The 18,889-nt window shown below is 38.1% G+C and overlaps 2 protein-coding genes across 7 annotated transcripts in view; one reads left to right on the forward strand and one right to left on the reverse strand.

Annotated features, from left to right (window-relative positions):
* The window catches only part of JAZF1 (JAZF zinc finger 1), a 171,670-nt gene extending 164,571 nt beyond the window's left edge, over positions 1 to 7,099 (forward strand). Inside the window, exon 5 of one of the 2 annotated variants that reach the window (XM_021713916.1) lies at positions 4,717 to 7,096. In XM_021713916.1, coding sequence (XP_021569591.1) covers positions 4,717 to 4,893 — 177 coding nt within the window. In that variant the 3' untranslated portion in view covers positions 4,894 to 7,096. Of the gene's footprint in view, positions 1 to 4,716 lie in introns of both variants that reach the window. The other variant, XM_021713915.1, reaches the window with a different exon arrangement.
* Positions 7,100 to 8,236: 1,137 nt separating this feature from the next.
* Positions 8,237 to 18,889, reverse strand: part of TAX1BP1 (Tax1 binding protein 1) — a 95,050-nt gene continuing 84,397 nt past the window's right edge. For 4 of the 5 annotated variants that reach the window (XM_021713913.1, XM_021713912.1, XM_008060990.1 and 1 more), the window contains 2 exons: positions 9,963 to 10,045; positions 8,237 to 9,364 (listed from right to left, as the gene is read on the reverse strand). In XM_021713913.1, the coding sequence (XP_021569588.1) occupies positions 9,163 to 9,364; positions 9,963 to 10,045 (285 nt within the window). In that variant the 3' untranslated portion in view covers positions 8,237 to 9,162. The remainder of the gene's footprint in view (positions 9,365 to 9,962; positions 10,046 to 18,889) is intronic. The other variant, XM_021713914.1, reaches the window with a different exon arrangement.

Consider the following 18,889-nt stretch of genomic DNA (forward strand, 5'->3'; position numbering starts at 1 on the left):
GGTTCATAGGTTCATTTTTGAGTGTCCTCTTTCCATCTAAGGACAAGAGAAAATCCAGTGAACCTTGGGCAGCAGAAGCCACCAGCTTCAGCACCCCTCACTGACAGATGACATGGGTGGCGACTGGGGGTCCCGATCTCCACGAGGGAAGCGTGTGCTTCCTTTTCTGAGCCAGATTGCCAAGTCATGATGCACAGGCCATGAGCAGACATGTAACGATACTCCTTCTAACCATGTGCTTGAGGTGAGCATGGTCATATTCCCTAAAGTTTTGGTTTGACTCTTTCTGCTCGGAAGTTATTGGCTGTTGGGCAGTGGTGTTCTCTAATGTGATTAATTTTTTCTTCTTGTTGACTGCACTTGTTGGCTTGGGTACGAGTGAAAAAAGGGTGCAGTGAGCTGGTGGATGGTGGAGCCGCACAGAATCCAGAAGTGTCACCGTCTTGTTTGTTCCCAGAGCAAGTCAGACTTTTCTTCCCTTCTTTCTCCTGTTGGCAGGAGTCTCTAGCCAGTGTAGCCTCTTGGGCACTGATTCCAGATCAGCTGTCCTCACCATGACACTGGCATTACAGGGCCGAGAGAAGACGAGGTTCCTAACTCCCCAGATGTCACACCCCTGTAGAAGTGGGAGAGGAGCCAGCAGTAGAGCTAAGTCTCATCATTTTTTTCTCATGCCAAGTCCTTAGCCTAGGCTACTCCCTTCCCTTTGCAGGGGAGGAAAAAGATTTTTTCCTCAACGATCACAAATTCTTAGTTGTAACAGATCCTGTAACAAGAGAGAGATTAACAAGAGAAAAACAAGTGTATTCACATGTCTCTTTCATATTTCTATGAGAATGAGTAGTTCTCAGAAAGGTGGCTTTGAGTTCCCAGCTTGTACAGCATCTTCCACAAAGAAAAGTACATTCCAGAGAAGTGACGAGACAAAGGAAAGGGACCTTGAGTCTCCAGAAGCAGCAACTTGTGGGAAGGCAGACAAAGGCTTGTGAGCGAAGCTTGTTAGCATAGATCCCCTGGTTCCATCTCTAGGCTATTAAGGGTCTTCAGTGGTTCACCCCTGTTCCCCCTGAAAGATGGGGGTACGAAACCTTTTGTCTTTGTGAACATATGTCCTGTTTTTAGGCAGAGGGGGGCAGCGAGCTCTCTTGCAGATGCTGAACAATCCTTCCAGCAGGGGTACCTTTCGGGGTGGCATATTCTGGTCCCCCACACCTTCCTCTCTCCATCCATGTCTCTCATTTTAATTCCGCTCCTTTCTCAAGGCCACAGTGCAAGGGCCACCTCCTCTGAGATCCCTTACCAAACTCCCAGACGGACCCCGCCTCGAAGGCAAAGTTGTCATCCTGTCACCTTCCCAAGTGCTCTTTCGACATTGAGGTGCCGTCTCTCTTGTTGCCCCATGACCCTTAAAGCTTACTGTCACCTATACAGCACCCAGCACAGGTCTTGGATATGGTCCATGCTCAAAAGACAGAGGAATAAAGGCGAAATGCAAAAGGGGAGAGAGGAAAATGTGGAATCCCGAAGCAGTGGCAGGGGCCATTCCTTGGATTCATCCAGAGGCATTCCAGGCCAGGCGCCATCGATCCTTCTGGAAAAGAAAGACTTCCCCACCTCATAATTGGGTTTAAATATGGGTTGAAGTACATTGAGGCGTGGTTTTTTTGTTTTTGTTTTTCGTAAGTCAGAGTCTCACTCTGTTGTCCAGGCTAGAGTGCAGTGGTACAATCATAGCTCTCTGCAGCCTCAACTTCCTGGACTCAGGCCAGCCTTTCATCTCAGCCTCCTGAGTAGCTGGGACTGCAGGCATACACCACCACACCTGGCTAAACTTTGGGTTTTTTTAGAGATGAGGTCTCACTATGGTGCCCAAGCTGGTCTCTAACTCCTGGGCTCAAGCAATCCTCCTGCCACGGCCTCCCAAAGTGCTGGGATTACAGGTGTGAGCCACTGCACCCGACCAGTTTTTCCTTTGATAATTTGTTAGAATGGTGAGCATTGAAGATGTTTTGTAACTTTCTTTTAAGAAGTGTAAAACAGAGCCAGCCCCCCCATGTAAGTTTCTCTGAAGGAGTCTTCCGCTGTCTTCTTCAGCAGTAGACAGGCAGATCTACATACACAGCAGCCTATTTAACAAAATTAAAAAACACTTAATGGTGAGGGAATGCTTACAAAGTAACAGTAAGTGGGGAAAAGGCACAAATTTATTTTATATATGTTAGAAAAAATACTGAAAGGAAATAATTCATGTTAACAGGAATTATATCAACATGTTTTTTGTTTTTGTTTTTTTTGAGTTGGGGCCTGTCTCCTAGGCTGGAGTGAACTTCCTGGACTCAGATGATCCTCCTGCTTCAGCCTCCCAAGTAGCTGGGACTGCTGGCACATACCACCACACCCATATAGGTTTTTTAAATGTTTCTTAGAGATGAAGTCTCACTTTGTTATCCAGGCTAGTCTCGAACTCCTGGCTCAAGTGATCCTTGCGCCTCAGCCTCCCAAAGCGCTGAGATTACAAGCATAAGCCACTGGACCCAGCCAGAAGTTTTTGTTAATAGTCTTAATTTTATTATTCCCTCCCTTTCTCTCTCTCTCCTTCCAGCTTTAAACAGTTATTTGTCACACTTCTGTGGCTTGCCTGGCTCTCACCGGAAGTGGTTCTCTTGCAGTTTTTTTTTTTTTTTTTGAGTTGGAGTCTCACTCAGTCGCCCAGACTGGAGTGCAGTGGCCGCTCCCGGCCACCGCAGCCTCTACCCGCTGGGCTCCGGCGATCCTTCCGCCTCAGCCTTCCAAGTAGCTGGAACTACAGGTGCGTGCTACCAGGCCCGGCTGATTTTTTTATTTATTGTGGAGATGCGGTCTCGCCAAGTTGCCCAGGCGGGTCTCGAACCTGCAGGCTCAGGCAATCCACTCACCTCGGCCCTCATGCAGTTCTGTAAGACACCACCTAGGGCTGGAGTCATCGAGGGCTCCTGTGGGCTAGATGCACAAGTGGGCCTCTTGATGCACATGCCTGTGCCTTAGCCTCAGCTGGGATGGCTGGAACATGCAGGGGGCAACAGGGTGTAGCTCCCCATCTCATGCTCAGTGGGCCTGATTCAACCTGCCCCACAAGCTCTGACCCCCAGCATGCCTTTTAACAACACAGGTGAGGTCCTTCCTTGCTCGCATGAGAGGGTAGATGCAGGAAGGCCCAGAGCCAGGCGTTCAGAACATGGTATCTGTCCTTCTGCTTCAACTCACTGGGCAACCTCCGGACTCTGAACATAGCCTACTGGTGACTGCTTGGCACCCTTGAGTTCAACAGTCAAACAGGATTCTCTACCAAAGGACTTCTCAAAAATATTCTCAAAAATATCTAAGAGGGAAATGTAGTCATAATAACCACCAAACATCTTTAATAGCAACTCTCTCAACTTCTTCCGGAACAGTGAGGCACAAAAACATATTGAGCATCTACTGTGTGCCAGGCACTGTGCTAGATACCCTTGAAACAACAGTAAGGAACTGTTTCCTTGGAGCTCAGTGAGAACTATCCTGTGAGGAATGGGAACAAGATTGTGTTGGAATCCCTTAGTTGGGCTTCAGACTGGGCCCAGTAGGACTGAATTTAGGTGACGTTTTAGGAAACAGCCTGCTCTTCAATTAATCTCTGCTCAGCAACTGCATGTCTCAGGCCATTTCTTCTCTATTCCCTCACTCTCTTCTGGCATAGCCGGCTTGGAAACGAAGGCCTGTGCTCAAGCATCACCTCTGCCATTCTTTCTCAAATCTTCTACCAGTTACTTAAGACCTGAGCCCCTTTCCTCACCATTTCATTGGGATGAGCAATAGTGTTTGTTAAATCTGCATTTAACAAGGAGTCTCACATAGAACGGACTCTTACATAGTGTTGGTGAGCCAGCAAAAGCAATTATCAGAAATCCAGAAAGCATTTTGCTAATCTTAACATCCAGACACTTAGAAATCCAGTCTTAGCATTTTGTTGGTAAGACTAACATTACATAAATAACCTAAAACTGTTAGTGTTCATTGTGTGCTTGGAATGTAATCCTTAGGTAAAGGTAGGGCTCAGACTGACCACAGGTGCTTATTTGACATGTGCAGCTAGGCTGGAGCAGAGGATTTGAGAAACAATTCCCATGGTGGCATCAGCGACACCAGCTTAATGCAGAGCAGGAAATGGACAAAAATTCTAGGGACGTGCTAGGGAACTGTTACCACAGTTGTCTAGAAGCAAGACGTAAACGGAATTTCCAAATAAAAAACGTAGACAAGTCTCATACTTTGAGGTGTGCCCTAATCTGTCTTTTTCTTTAGAAGGATATTTTATTGGTCATCCTGATTATCTTTCTATAGGATTACTCACTGTTAACTTTCTTCAGAATGGAAAAAAGACTCAGGGATGGTTTTCCTTAGTCGGAGAGGCCTAGATATGTATTTTATATAAAAATGTGAAGAATTCAGTCCTTTCAGAGTAATTGAGGCACACTTGCAATCTCCTTGTGTCACTGTGTGCGACGGTCTGTATGGCCCATGACTGACATGCCAGACCACCCTTGAAGGGTCACAACCAGAGTCCTTGTGGGAGCCCACTCTCTAAACAGCTGCCTCCCCGGTGTCTTCACTGCAGCCCAGACCCATCGTGAGTTTTCTCAAGTTTGACAGACATTCTGTGACTCCATCTAATAAGTAATATATTTGTCTCCTCCACAGAATGTGAATGGCATAAAGTACCACGCTAAGAATGGTCACAGAACACAGATTCGTGTCCGCAAACCATTCAAATGTCGGTGTGGGAAGAGTTACAAGACAGCTCAGGGCCTGCGGCACCACACAATCAATTTCCATCCCCCAGTGTCGGCTGAGATTATCAGGAAGATGCAGCAATAACATGCTGGTCATAACTGTGCCAAGAAATCCTCACCAGCAGTTGCTGATTTTGAAAACAGCCACCTTTTTTTCAGGGGAAGCACTCAGCAACCCTTTAAAGAAAAAGAATTAAATGCATGCTTTAAATTTTTTCTGTAATTTTGGAATGATGTATCTTTGTAGAGTTAATGATTTTGTACATTTGCACATGTAATCATCATACCCATTTTCATTACTTTGATATAAGGTGCTAAACAAAAAAAGCTCTAGGTTTTTCAGCACATTTCCCCCAAAACAAAATAAAACTGAGGGCATGTTGCATAGTTTAGTCGTATTGCAGTGTATCAACTGGGGGGAGGAGGGGCTGGCACTGAGATTTTTTTTCCAAGATTGTAATGTGATTGAAGTTTTTCAACACATCAACTCATGTATGTTCAAACCAAAATAATACCTTCATTATCAAACTGGTTACCATGCCTTACATAATGGAGTTAGTATTTGTGAGTAGAAAGACTTTAGGTAATGGAAATATAAATAAAAAAAAGAATGTTTAACATAATATGCTAAAAATATTTTCATATTTAAATGACATACATAAAAAGGTGTGCTTTGTGTTTTATATTATCTTGCAAATCCTTTTGCCCTTTAAAAAGCTGAAAATCTCGCCATCTGACTTACCAGTCATTTTAGTGTTATACATGGCATTTTTGTACAAAATAAGTCTGTTCAGTTTCCTCATTAATTTAACACACATTCATTGAGTGCCTGCTGTGTGCAAAGGATTCAGTTTATGCCTATTGATATTTGTGGACCAAGATACCAATTTAGTGATACACTTTTCCCTGAAATCTGTTAGGAAACACTTTTAAAGAAGTGCAAATTTTGTGTGTGTGAAATTTAGTTATGTCTTTATCTTCAGATGACGTTTTAAAGCACTTTGTAGTTCTCTATTGCCAACAATTGAACATTCATGTGTTGCCAATTCTTGCAGCCACTGCCCTAAGCAAACCTGTGGGATGCAAATCAGAACTCAAATTCTAAGCACGTTTCAAGTAACATTTTTGTTAAGGCCCCTACTGCCTCTTCTTCACGCTCAAAGGCTTTTTTTAAAGGCACTTTTTCCATGTTGTAGATGTCTGCATTCCTACTGGAAATGTCTGTTTAGCTTTATAAAACATTTTGCCGAAATATGAAAATGAGCCTTATTGACAATTAAGTGCTTCTTGCAGCAGGTGGTGAAACGAGTGACTAATATGACCCGTTAGAGTAACCTACATCTGGACCATTCCTGAAGTTTTTCCTCACCGACAGTACCATCATGCCTTGAGTGTTCTTTTCTCCCAAGTGCTATTCCTTAAACACAGAGTTTACCAGTTGCCTAATTATGCAATAAACATGGCTTTGAGACAGTTAACTGCCCACAAAACAAACTGGTGAAAAGCAAACTCAGTTTGCTTATAAAGTAAGTTTCTTCCCACGTTCCCATTTGATGAAAAGTCTTATGTTACACATAGCTGGGAAGCAGGGGTCCCTCCTCAATTTTCATACATTTTGAAAGGATGACAATTCTGTTAGCCAGATGAGTTAGCTTCTATATTCATAAGTTATGAATCCCTCATAATGAGGGATTTTAAAGTATTTATGAAGACATTGCCCTCTAAAAATTTGCTCAGATCTCTGAAGAGTGGTGTTGGTCCTGAATATACAGTGTTCTCCTGTGCTTAAAAGGGTGATCCAGACATGAGAAGCAACTAGTTGGTGGGTAAGAAAGCCCTACTTGGCTATTTCATATCTACCTATAATTGACCAAAAAATTTTTAGGCCAGCAATTATTATTTAGCTTTGCTCCTTCTAGTGCAAGAAATGTAGGCTGGATCAGTAGTTCAACAGCTAAACAGTCATAAAATAGTCATTGTGCATGTTAAATTTATTTCAATAAAAAAATTCCAATTTCTATTTACTTATTCATTGTGACAGTATTACTAAACAGGTAAGGATGGGAATATTTTGTTATACCGTGTATAGTGAATGTATTGTACTGTGTCTGTGAAAATTGTGCTTTAAATTATATTTTCATATGTTTTGTTGGGGACAGAGCACATTACGTTTGAAAGCGACAAAGGTTTGTTTTATAACTGAAGGCAACTTAATCAAAATTCCTGTCAAGAAAAGCTGCTTATAAATGTAAATGAAATCACGTTTAAAATAAACTGCCTCTGACCCAGAATGAACATGGCTCTTTATTTTCATTAGTGTCCATTATGAAAACCATCATCAAGTTTACCGTGAGAACTAACATTTCCATTCAGTGCCTTTTCTGTCTTAGGCTGCCTGTTATTCTGCAGAATTTAGTTGATGCATGTAGATTTTATTCCCTTACATGTTTGCTTAGATTAGACTGCATTCCTTTTCTATCAATAACAAATTATTTATCTTAACCTTAGGCCCAAAAACTATTTAAAAATCATTTCTAGCCGGGCTCGGTGGCTCAGCCTGTAATCCCGCACCTTTGGGAGGCTGAGGTGAGTGAATTGCCTGAGTCCGCAGGTTCGAGACCCGCCTGGGCAGCGAGACCTCATCTCTACAATAAATCAAAAAATCAGCCGGGCGTGGTAGCGCATGCCTGTAATTCCGGCTACTTGGAAGGCTGAGGTGGAAGGATCGCCGGAGCCCAGCAGGTCGAGGCTGCGGTGGCTGGAAGCAGCAACTGCACTCCAGTCTGGGCGACAGAGTGAGACTCCAACTCAAAAATAAAATAAAATAAAAATAAAAATCATTTCTAGGCAAGTAAGATAAATACTCTCATTTCTCTAATACTAATTCTGTAATATTCAAAGGATACTTTTAGTTTAGCTTGGTCCATAATTGTAACTGCAACAAAAATGCTCATGTTGAACGTAATTTACCTGAATATATTCATCTTGTCATATAACCTATCAGGAAGCTGAAACTTGGAGTCTTTAACGCGACTGCCTCCTAGGAATGCCACAGCCCAACAGCTGAATGTCTAATACCAGTTTTGCCCTAGACTCAAAAACCTTTTAAAGGATTCCAACAATACACAAATTCTGCTCCAACAAATATAAGTGACATGATATATTGCAGTTCACATATAGCACCCCCAAATGCCACCAAGTCTACATATCAGGTCAACATCTTAAATAGCTAGTTTGCCCAGAAGTATTTTGATAATTACAAAAGCAGCAAAGTCAAGAGTTGGTACTGTAAATTCTTAACATGCACATTATGAGAGAGAAAGGAATACAGTTCAAAAGTATCTTAAAGGGCCAAACCAAGATGCTCAAGATGCTAGGTTAGTGAGAAACTCTCACAAATAAATTTGACAAAGATGAAATTACAGAGCTCAGAAAATGTGTCCTCTTTAATGTTGGTGAGAGTACCATACAAGAGAAACACCACTTTAGAAACACATTAATTTGGGTTTATACATTACATATTTTTAATTACTGAGAATATCCCAAAGTAATATTCTCCTGAGGAAAATGTGAAAAAGATACTGATATACACTCTTATGATTTTATGCCATACCACAAACACCACTGCTATGAGATCATTTAACATGAAAACGATTGTACTGATATATCTTGTTTCATTTTCCCAGTAGGTATAAATACAACTTCAAGATGACTTAAAAATAATCATTCAGGTTAGTCTCAATTTTTTTCATAAAAATATCAAAATATGCCCTCTATTAATTCCTAAAGCCAACATTTCACATATGAAAAGTATATTTGCAAGTATGGTCTCATTTGACTTGCAGCTCCACTTTTAAGTATTAACAATGCTTCATGAGCTAAATTATGGAACCTTCTGTATTCAAAGAATTACTTCACGAGACTGTTATGATAAATGCTTTTTATTACATAATATTTAGTAGTCATGCTCAATCAACAAGGTCAACAGAAACTTGTAAATATTCTGCTAAATAATCTAGCACACTACTACATACACACTTTTTTTTTTAGTGCGGTAACATTTAAAATAATCCTTGTTTCCTTTATTCATACAATTCTGCAAACTGGGGAATAAATAAAGATGTGAATACACAAGAACATCTCTTAAAGCAGGTAAGATTAACAAGATTAAAATTACATTTATTGATAAGCAGAAGATGACCCTGATCCTACTACCACCAAACTCAAAGTAGCTCTTGGTCAGAAAAAGTGCAGTAGAGAGTGCATGACAGTGACACTTAGTGGTCTCCTCAGTGGGTTATTTGAGGTGATTTTTTTAAACTGCTATATTGTATTAACTCAAAATAAAAAGTAACTAGTCAAAATTTAGCACATTCTGATCAAAATGGGTCTGAACATGCCTTTCGAACCCCTGCTGGTCATAGTCAGGAGGGAACTGCTCGCTGCACATTGGGCACACCTTCCAGTGGCTTTCAACATGTTCTTCAAATTTGCTCTGATCATAATTGGGAGGGAACATTACTTCACAGAGGGGACACTTCTTGTGAACATCAAAGCTTGAAGAAAGAGGAAAATGAAAATTACTTATGTATTAACAGTAACTGTCAGCATATAACAAGGGTACATTTATCTAGTTAGCTGATATTCATACTAAACAACCTACCTTGAAAGTCTCTAGTTCCTCCAGAAACCTTTTTCTGCTTCTAGATGCTTGCTATAGACAATTGTGTAATCCACTTATACAGCCTCTAAACTTAGTCTTACAATTAGATTGACAAAAACCTTTATTTCATTAAAACCCCTCAAATCTAATCGCATTTATGTGAAATGAGGCTTAGTGCTAAGAATTTTTCAAATTTGCACTAATAAAAAATGCCTTTTGTAAACTTTAAGGATGAATACAACTCTCAGTTTCCCAACAGTGCATTTGGTTTGACAGCAAAGGGTTTTTATGGCACAGGTTCTCCAATGACTGCATGCATCAGAATCAGCCAGAGGGTACGTTAAAACACGTACTGCTGGACCCTACACCTGAAATTTCTGGTTCAGTCAGCCAGGACCAAATATGTGCATTTGTAACAAGTTCCCAGGGAACATACTTTGAGAACTACTGGTCTATGTAATCCAAATTCTACAAAGGAAAGAGAAAATTACCTGGAATCAAAGCAAAAGCCTGTCCCATGCCCACGTAAAGGCTGACTTGGAGGATCAGGAGCAGTGGGCACATTCTCATCTTCCTAGGGAAAAAAACAATTTTGCAACTTTTAAGAAAAGTAAAACTAAATATGAATTCCTTAATTCAATCAAGCACATAATGACAGTATAAAGGAAGCAAGATTATCCTTAAAATAAATTTTATCTCTACTATAACTCAATTAGACTTTGAAATAAACACTTTTGAAAGTAACTTTGTATGAAGTGTTTAACTACAGGCTAACAAGTCCGACCTTCTAGAATAAAAAGCAGTATTCAGTGGAAGACACACCACACCTGGCTGTGTAACTGAGGGTGAGAACAGCACATCTTTTCAAACTTATATATGTAGGTAATGAGGGACTTTTTATCATTCCATAGACTGGGCGGTTCTAACTATTCTCATTTACTGTTAATTTACAAGACAGTATCTTTGACAAGATACGAGCACTGCATGATGAACAAATCATAAATGAAGGAAAATTAATAAAGTATGTGAGGGTTTGTAAGTGTATATTCTTGGGCACACACACTGGCAAATCCAACTGGAAAACACATGTTAAAGTAAAGCAGTGCACCAAACTACAAGCCTCAAGACCCTGTTGAACAGAATTCAATTTCTGATTTACCGGTTGTCAAAGTAAGACTACTAAAAATCTGTAACCTGAGTTTTAATCAGAAAGAAAACAGTGATCCCATGCTCGCAGCCCAGTGGTTCATTTTTAGAGATCTGTACCTGCTATATCACTGAATCTCACTTAACACTGAAACCAACCATGTCACCAAACTGCCCACTGGCTTTCTTCCTCTCCGCAGCTGTTAGCTGCTCTCGTGTCATGAATTGGCAGCGCATGATCAGGTGTGGCAGGCACCCAGGAAAGCCCTTATGTTGCTAGATAGTTATGCTTGCTCCGAAGTTGCTATTAATAGGCTGCCACCTATAATAATAATAAGTCTGCAACTGGAAGAGGTACCAAGGCAGTATATATGGTGTGAAGTGCAAAGTAAGCAAATAAGCAAAAGACAAACTGGGTATATCTTTCTGTGGTAATTGGCTATCATTCTGACAATTTTCCCCTCTTGAAGAGTAAAAGAAGGGGTAAAGTGCGTTTGTATAGTTATGATTCCCATGGGCTGTAACTGGGCAAAAGGAAAACAAGACAGGTAACCAAATGGGGAGTTAAATTGAGGTTAAAACACAAATATTTTGCATTCCTCAATAATTGAATCTCCAAGTAACTAAATCCAAGCAGCTTGTAAGTCTGTAGGCACAAACCAGGAAGATTATACAGTAGCTGAATCTAAGCTTAGTATGTATGACAGTGAATTTTGATTCTGTGCTAAGTGACTCTAGCTCCCAGATTTAGGCCTTCCAGCAACAATATTTGGAATACTGAATATACTTAAACCACTATAAACTGGTGATAATGAACACCATTTTCTTATTCATCTTTGAAAACAACTTCAAAGTTTTGAAAGAAAATAATGAAAAAAGATAAAATAGGGCAGGTCTTGATAATTCTACTTCTCTGAATTCTTAATGACAAGTATTTAGCATAGAATACAACTTTCTGGAGGCCAATAATAATAATGAAGTGAAAAATCTCATCGCCTCCTTCCCTTGTTTTATAACAGCTAATAACTTACACCAATTTACTGCTTCCATGAACCAGTTAATATAGAGATTGCAGCTAAGGTGCCAGACTCAGACAACCTATCACACATGTTAACCCTGCTCATTAAATACCTGAAGGGGAAAAAAGTAAAAGTAACTTACACTTTCTAAGCCATATACAATTTGGTAATGATAACACTATTACTGTGTTATCTTTTATTATCTATTACTCAATAAAAGGAGAAGAACTCTATATGTTATGATTAGAAACACCAAGTTCTCATAAAGCATAAATCACCTACTCAGAGAACAGTCTGAAGTTAGAGGGCTTACTGCAAACTTTCTAAGTAGTCAATTCATATAATAAAGTCTCTCATGATATTGATATGCAAAATGATCAATGAAATCTTTACTCAAGAATACATTTATTCTGCCAGAAGTAAGTCTGATTAAAAAAAAACAAAAACATTTACTCTATTTAGCTCATCAAGCTTGGTTAATTCATTTCCAAAATTATAGTAATTTAAAAATAGCAAATCACATGGGGAAGTGAGGCTACTAAGGCAGGCCCACTGGCAGCAAATAAAAAATAAATAAAAAACTATCGAGAAAATACAGGAACTCCAAAGATTCAGTGGTAGACATTTCAGCACTGGATCACAAAAGCTTTATATCCATCTTAAAAGAATATGATATCATTTAATGTTGACTTTGAAATTAATAAACCTGAATCATTAAGGTTATATTAAATTCTTAAAGATGGCAGAGAATCATGTATTCTATTTTAGAAAAACATCTACTCAAAATTATTAAATTGTCAGTGTCAGCACTGAAAAGCATAAACCCAAAACATAATAGCAGATTTTAAAGTATCAACACCTAGTATTTTAGTTAAGCTGCTAAAATAATCTTCTAAGCAAATTTAATTAGGAATACCATACTGAAATCTATTAATGAACAATTCCAAATTGTTAGGAAATATTTCTTTAAAAATACACACCCTTATTAATAGCATTTTAATCCTTTTAAAAGTCTAAACCCCTTATAGTATTCACTACCTTTATGCCCATCAGCACAATACTGTTTCTATTACAAATTGGTTTTTAGGCAAAGGAAACAAGCTATGGTAATCTAAAGCTCTATTTGCAACCCCAAAACTTCTCATATGCTCAACCCTAAAAACATTCATGTTTCCATATATAAAAGTATATAGACAGCTTAGACATTTGAAACAGTATTGAAATGGGTTAACGTCTTGGACAAGAAAGTAAGATTAGATCACACTTAATCCAAAATGATATTATGATCATATGGTAGTTCCTCAAAAAATTAAAAACAGAATTACCATATAATTCAGCAATTCCACTTCAAGGTGCACACGCAAGAGAATTGAAAGCAGGAACTTAACCAGATCTATTCTATAATGAACCCATGTTCACAGCAGCATTAAATACGATAATCGAAAGGTAAAAATAACCCAAATGTCTATCCATGGATACATGGATAAATAAAATGTGGTATGACCCATACAATGAAATATTAACTCTTATTAAAAAGGAAATTCTGACACACAATTACATCATGGATAAACCCTAAAGACAGTATGCTAAGTGAAATAAGTTAGTCACAAAAAGATAAATTCTATATGATTCCACTTACATAAAGTACCTAAAGTAGACAAATTCAAAAGATCAAGTAGAGTAGTGGTAGTAGTGGTTTTTGGGAGTTAGATGAGAGGGATGGGGGTTGTTTAATGGGTATAGAGTTTCGGTTTTACAAGATGCAAAGAGTTTCTGGAGGTTGGTTGCACAACAATATAAATGTACTTACCACTACAGAACTATATGCTTAAAACAGTTAAGATGATAAGGTTTATGTTAAATGCATTCTACCACAATAAAAAATGTTCCCTATCATGATCAAATTCTAGCAATATACACTCAGGGGCTAATGACTGAATAACACCATCTGGATCAGTAGTATCTAGACTATGGAACTGTATCTACTCAGCATTTCCCAATCTATGTTGTAACTCTACCTTTGCTGGGAATTATTAATTGAAATATTTAGGTATAATTTAGGAATAAGCAATGAATGTCAAGGAAGAAAGGTTCACCACTTAATAAAATTTTTACTAAGTTGGTAATTATTACTTTAGTTCAAGAGCATTCACTCTTTAACACATTTATATATTTGCTAAAGCCAAAGTCAACACATAAAAGAGAGTGCCCAATGAGTGTGCAAATTTTAATTAAAACAAGAGAATATTTCTCTTTGCTCCTCAAAACTCTGTATTATTAGGTAGTACTAGTTAACATTCCTCCTCTTATTTATGAGATGCCATTGTTTAGGCTTTGCCAGACATTCATTTCTAGTAATATGCCAGTCAATGAAGGAATACCACTGAACTATATAATTTATATATTTAGGTATTTAAAAATCAGAAAGCAAATAACTTTGTAAATCTCTATTCATTTGCAAAAGTTTTAGTTACTTTTCTCCATATTCAAAAATCAGTGCAAAATGGTTTTAACTATAAAATTCTTAGGAGGAAAAAAATAGCTTTAACTATAAGACCCCCAGGAGAAAATAAGAAATCTTGGAGAGGTAATGGTTTCTTAGGAATGAAAACAAAAGTATAAGCAACAAAATAAATATAAGTTCAATTTCACAACACTAAAAAGTTTTGTGCAGCAAAGGACACCATCAAGAAAATGACGACAACCCACAGAATGGGAGAAAATATCTGTAGATCATATCTGACACGGGACCAAATTTTTAAAGGGTCAAAGGAGTCAAATTGACATTTCTTCTAAGAGGATACACAAATTGCCAACAAGAACATAACAGATGTTCTACTTCATCAGCTATCAGGAAGATGCATATTAAAACCACGATGATATACCGCTTCACAACACTAGAATAGGCTATAATCAAAAAAGACACAAGTGTGGGTGATAATATGGAGTAAATGAGACTCTCCCTCACACACTACCAGTGGGAAGGTAAAATCATGCAGCCACTGTGGAAAACAATCAGGTAGTTTTCTAAAGTTTAAATGCAAGAGTTACCAGATGACCCAGTAATTCCAGTCCTAGGAATTCCATTCCAGCAAATGGTAGGTCAATTCCACTTTCTCAAAAGAAGTAAAAACAGAATTCAAACAGAAGCTTGCACGCAAATGTTTAGAAGAGCATTATTCCCAATAGCCAGAAAGGTGAAAATAATCCAAATGGCCAACAGATGAAGAGGTAAACAAAAAATGGTATAGTTGACTCTCCCTTATCCAAAATATGTGGGACCAGATGTTATTTCAGATTTCAGATGTTTTGAGATTTTGTAATATTTGTATTATACTTACCAACTAAGCTTCCCAAATCTGAAATCTAAAATCCAAAATGCTCCAGTAAGCATTTGAGTATCAGGTTGGCACTCAAATAGTTTCAGATTTTAGAGCATTTAGATTTCAGATGTCAATCTGTATACCCAAAAAAGAGAATATTCCTTTTTATTGCTGAATAATAAAGTACATTCTTTCTGCTAAACATGGGTACATGCTAAAACATGGGTAACTTTGAAAACATTATGCTAAGTGAAAGAAACCAATCACCAAACACCACAATGTTATGATTTGATTTATATGACTAAATGTCCAGAATACACAAATCCATAAGAAAAAAAGTGGATTAAGCGTTTCCTAGGTTGGGAGGAATGGAAGAGATAACTGCTACAGGGTACAAGGTTTCTTTTTGTCATGAGGGAAATATTCTTAAACTGATTGTGGCAATGGCTGCACAACTCCTGTGAGTATACTAAAAACTACTGAATTGTATACTTTAAAAGGTGAATTGTATGGTTATGTGAAGTATATGCTCAATAAAGCTGTCACCAAAAATTGACTACTTTTCTAAGATGAGCTAAATTTCAAATAGTTTAGTAGGCAAAAAATTAAACAAACACATTTATCTATCTACAATCATTAATAACAAACATTTAAACAGCCCCTACTTATGGAAGACATTATAGTATGTGGTATAGGAAAGAGAAAACTCAGTTTTAAAGGACGCCAATCAGATATATAGGCCAGTTGGAAATAATTATGTATAAAAAATTTAAAATGGAACAGCATAGAATTCATTTATCCTTTTGATGATGTGCCCAATCATAGGCTGAGTATGCATAATCTGAAAATCTGAAAACCAAAATGCTCCAAAATCCAAAACTTTCTGAGCACGACATGATGCTCAAAATGATCACTGGAGTATTGCGAAGTTTCAGACTAGAGATGCTCAACCGAGAAGTGTAAAACAAATATTCCAAAATCCAAAAAATTCTGAAACCTGAAACACTTCTGGTCTCAAGCATTTGGGATAAAGGCTACTCAACTTGTATGTATTTTTTTGTCACTTATGCTTCTGATGTCATATGTAAGAAACCATTGCCTAATCCAAGTCACAAAGATTTATACTTCTGTGGGGGTTTTTTTGTTTTTGTTTTATAGTTGAGCTCATAAATTTAGTTAATTTCCAATTTGAGTTAATTTTTGTAGATGGTGTGAAGCAGGACTCTAATTTCATTCTTTCATTCAACTGGATAAACAGTTTTCCCAGCACCATTTGTTGCAAAAACTCATCTTTTACCATTGAATTAACTTGGCACTCTTGAGAAAAAATAAATCGACTGCTTATATACTGTTTTTGTCAACAGAAAACACGTTAAAATAAAATTTAAAAGACAATATATGAAAAATGGCAAATTTGAGAAAGGCAAAAATTCAAACGATGCACCACAACAAATGGGAAACAGGCCTTGAATCTCTAAGCAGTGGCTCTCAACAATTTTGAAGTCACAGACCCTTCTGAGAATAAAAGATAAAACTCATCAGAAAAAAAAATGTGTATTAACAAAACTGTCTTCAGTTTGGGGATTAATAGTGAAGGACTCATGGTGGAAACCGCAAACAAACTGCATTTTAACAAGAATGGGCGAGACTTCGTCTTTCAAAAATAGAAAGGAAAGGAATGAAGGCAGAAGGGAAACACAATAAACGCATGCCAACAGCTGCAAAGTAGGATGTGCATTAAAGGGAAGAGAAAGTAATCTGGCCCTGAATGATGAGGTTAGGAAGTTTAAAACAGCACACCCTAAACATTACCAAGTATATGATCACCTAAAGATTTTGTTAAAAGGAGTCTGACTCTAGTAGGTCTGGAGTGGGGTAGAAGATTCCACATTCCCACCAAACTTCTAGGAGACACCACTACCACTGGTCTACAAACCAATTTTTAGAGCAAGACTTAGACCCATGATTCCCAAAATTGGGCATGAAAGTGCCTAAGACACATAGATTCAAATGGTTGAGGGATAATTTTGTCAAACGCCACGTGAATAACTACAACAGTTGAAGACAGTACACAGATTCAACTTTAGGTGGTGCTGCATTCCTTTCAATGACATCTTATCTTTGAGAAACTAGGCTTTTGATGGTTGCTGTGACAAAAAGCAAGAGCCATGTGAAAACCAGTGTGAAACAGGAAATGAGGGGTGGCTTGGCCAGTCTATTCCAAGGCTTGAGAAGTTGTGCTGTGGCCGGCCAGTTGTCACACACATTCCATCAGTAACTGGTTATTTAAAAATGAAATAAAAAAGATTAATTTTTCTTTCAATTTATGTGTACTACTATTTTAAATGGTTACTAAAGTTGTTACAAGACAAATACTTGTTAGTTACAGTAAGTCCTCAGCATCATAGAGAGGTTCTTGGAAACTGTAACTTTAAGTGAAATGACTTATAGCAGGTCCTCATATAACATCATTTCTCTCAACATTGCTAAACTATGACGTTGACGAGGAAAAAAGAAACTGATTTCATTATTCATCATTTTGCTTAAAGTCACAATTTCCAAGGAAATGTTAAATGAGGACTCACTGTCTTTCTCTTGGCCTGGGGATTGGGATGCTAAGGGTGCCTTAAACACTAACAAACTATGGGAACCTCTGCTTTGGTCCACGTGCTAGGTGGTTAAGCTACAGCTCCTACAGCTAATCTGATGAGATTCAAATCCTGCCCCCACCCTTATCAACCATGTCATTTGAGGCAAGCTATTTAATCTGTCTCTCTCCCTTTCCTCCACTGAAAACTAGTGACAGTAATAGTTCCTTCGATAGGACTGCTATAAAAAACAAATACATCACTACATCTAAAGAACTTAACATTAGCTGGCAAATAGAGGTATAGAAATGTTTGCTGCCATCGTCATAATGTTAAGAGTTATTACAACTATTAGATAAATGGGAGTCATAAAAGGCTTTTGATCTGATAGTTGACCACTGTTTCTGGTGCAGACGGGAGGAAATATGGCAGGTGTAGGCACTGGAGAAGACTCAAAGAACAGGCCACCACATCCGTGACTCCAAGATGCTGGGGCCTATGGCTATTAATCCCTCCCAGGGCAGAAAAACAGAGAAAGAATGGGTAAACTCAAAACTACTTTCCATATTTTTACTAAAATTACTTATTAAAACACTTCATTTGCAAGTGATCTTTGCTGTTGTAATGAAAAATTTTTTTAAAGTTCTGAATGTACCTATATATTACTTTCTAATGTAAAAAAATCTTCTGTTACAATAAAATTACTCAGGGTGTACGTATTAAGAGTCCTCCATCTCATTACCAAATCTAAGCATGTCAGCAAATGAGCACAAGACTCTAACACTGCTTCTCATGGGTTTGCCAGAGGGCAAAGCACACAGATCAGAAAGAACATTCTGCTAATTAAACTGAAGCAGATGACTATGGAAGAGAAGGGCTTGTCACATGTAACATCTGTGCCAAGAATGATCAGATTAAATATGCAAAATATGAAGTAAAGGTGTGAAAAAGCAGTAAGATGATACTCTAGACCTCAAATAGGCTACAAAAGTTCTGACAGTTTTCCTAATTATTCCCAGTAATGGACATAGGAGGCCAAAAGGTAGGAGGAAGAAATACATTTTTCTCCATTATAGGTGTTGAGCACTAGGGCTAAAATCATGCCTGTCTGAACACTGATCAGTTTCTGCAAAGGTTAATAGCAATTAAATGCAGCAAACTAGATTAAATGAGAAACAGGTCATGATACCACTGTACTTGCAAAGAGCACAATAAAGCATTTCTTTTAAATTCATCTTAATGCACAGGAAATCCAAAAGGAGCTGCTATGAGGAAACAAACCTATTTATTCAATAATGAAATTTTTAAAAATGACATGCTACACAAACTAATTCAATTATCA

Source organism: Carlito syrichta, unplaced genomic scaffold (genome assembly GCF_000164805.1).
Source record: "Carlito syrichta isolate Samal-C Ts95f unplaced genomic scaffold, Tarsius_syrichta-2.0.1 Scaffold304800, whole genome shotgun sequence".
In the NCBI taxonomy this organism is placed as follows: Eukaryota; Metazoa; Chordata; class Mammalia; order Primates; family Tarsiidae; genus Carlito; species Carlito syrichta.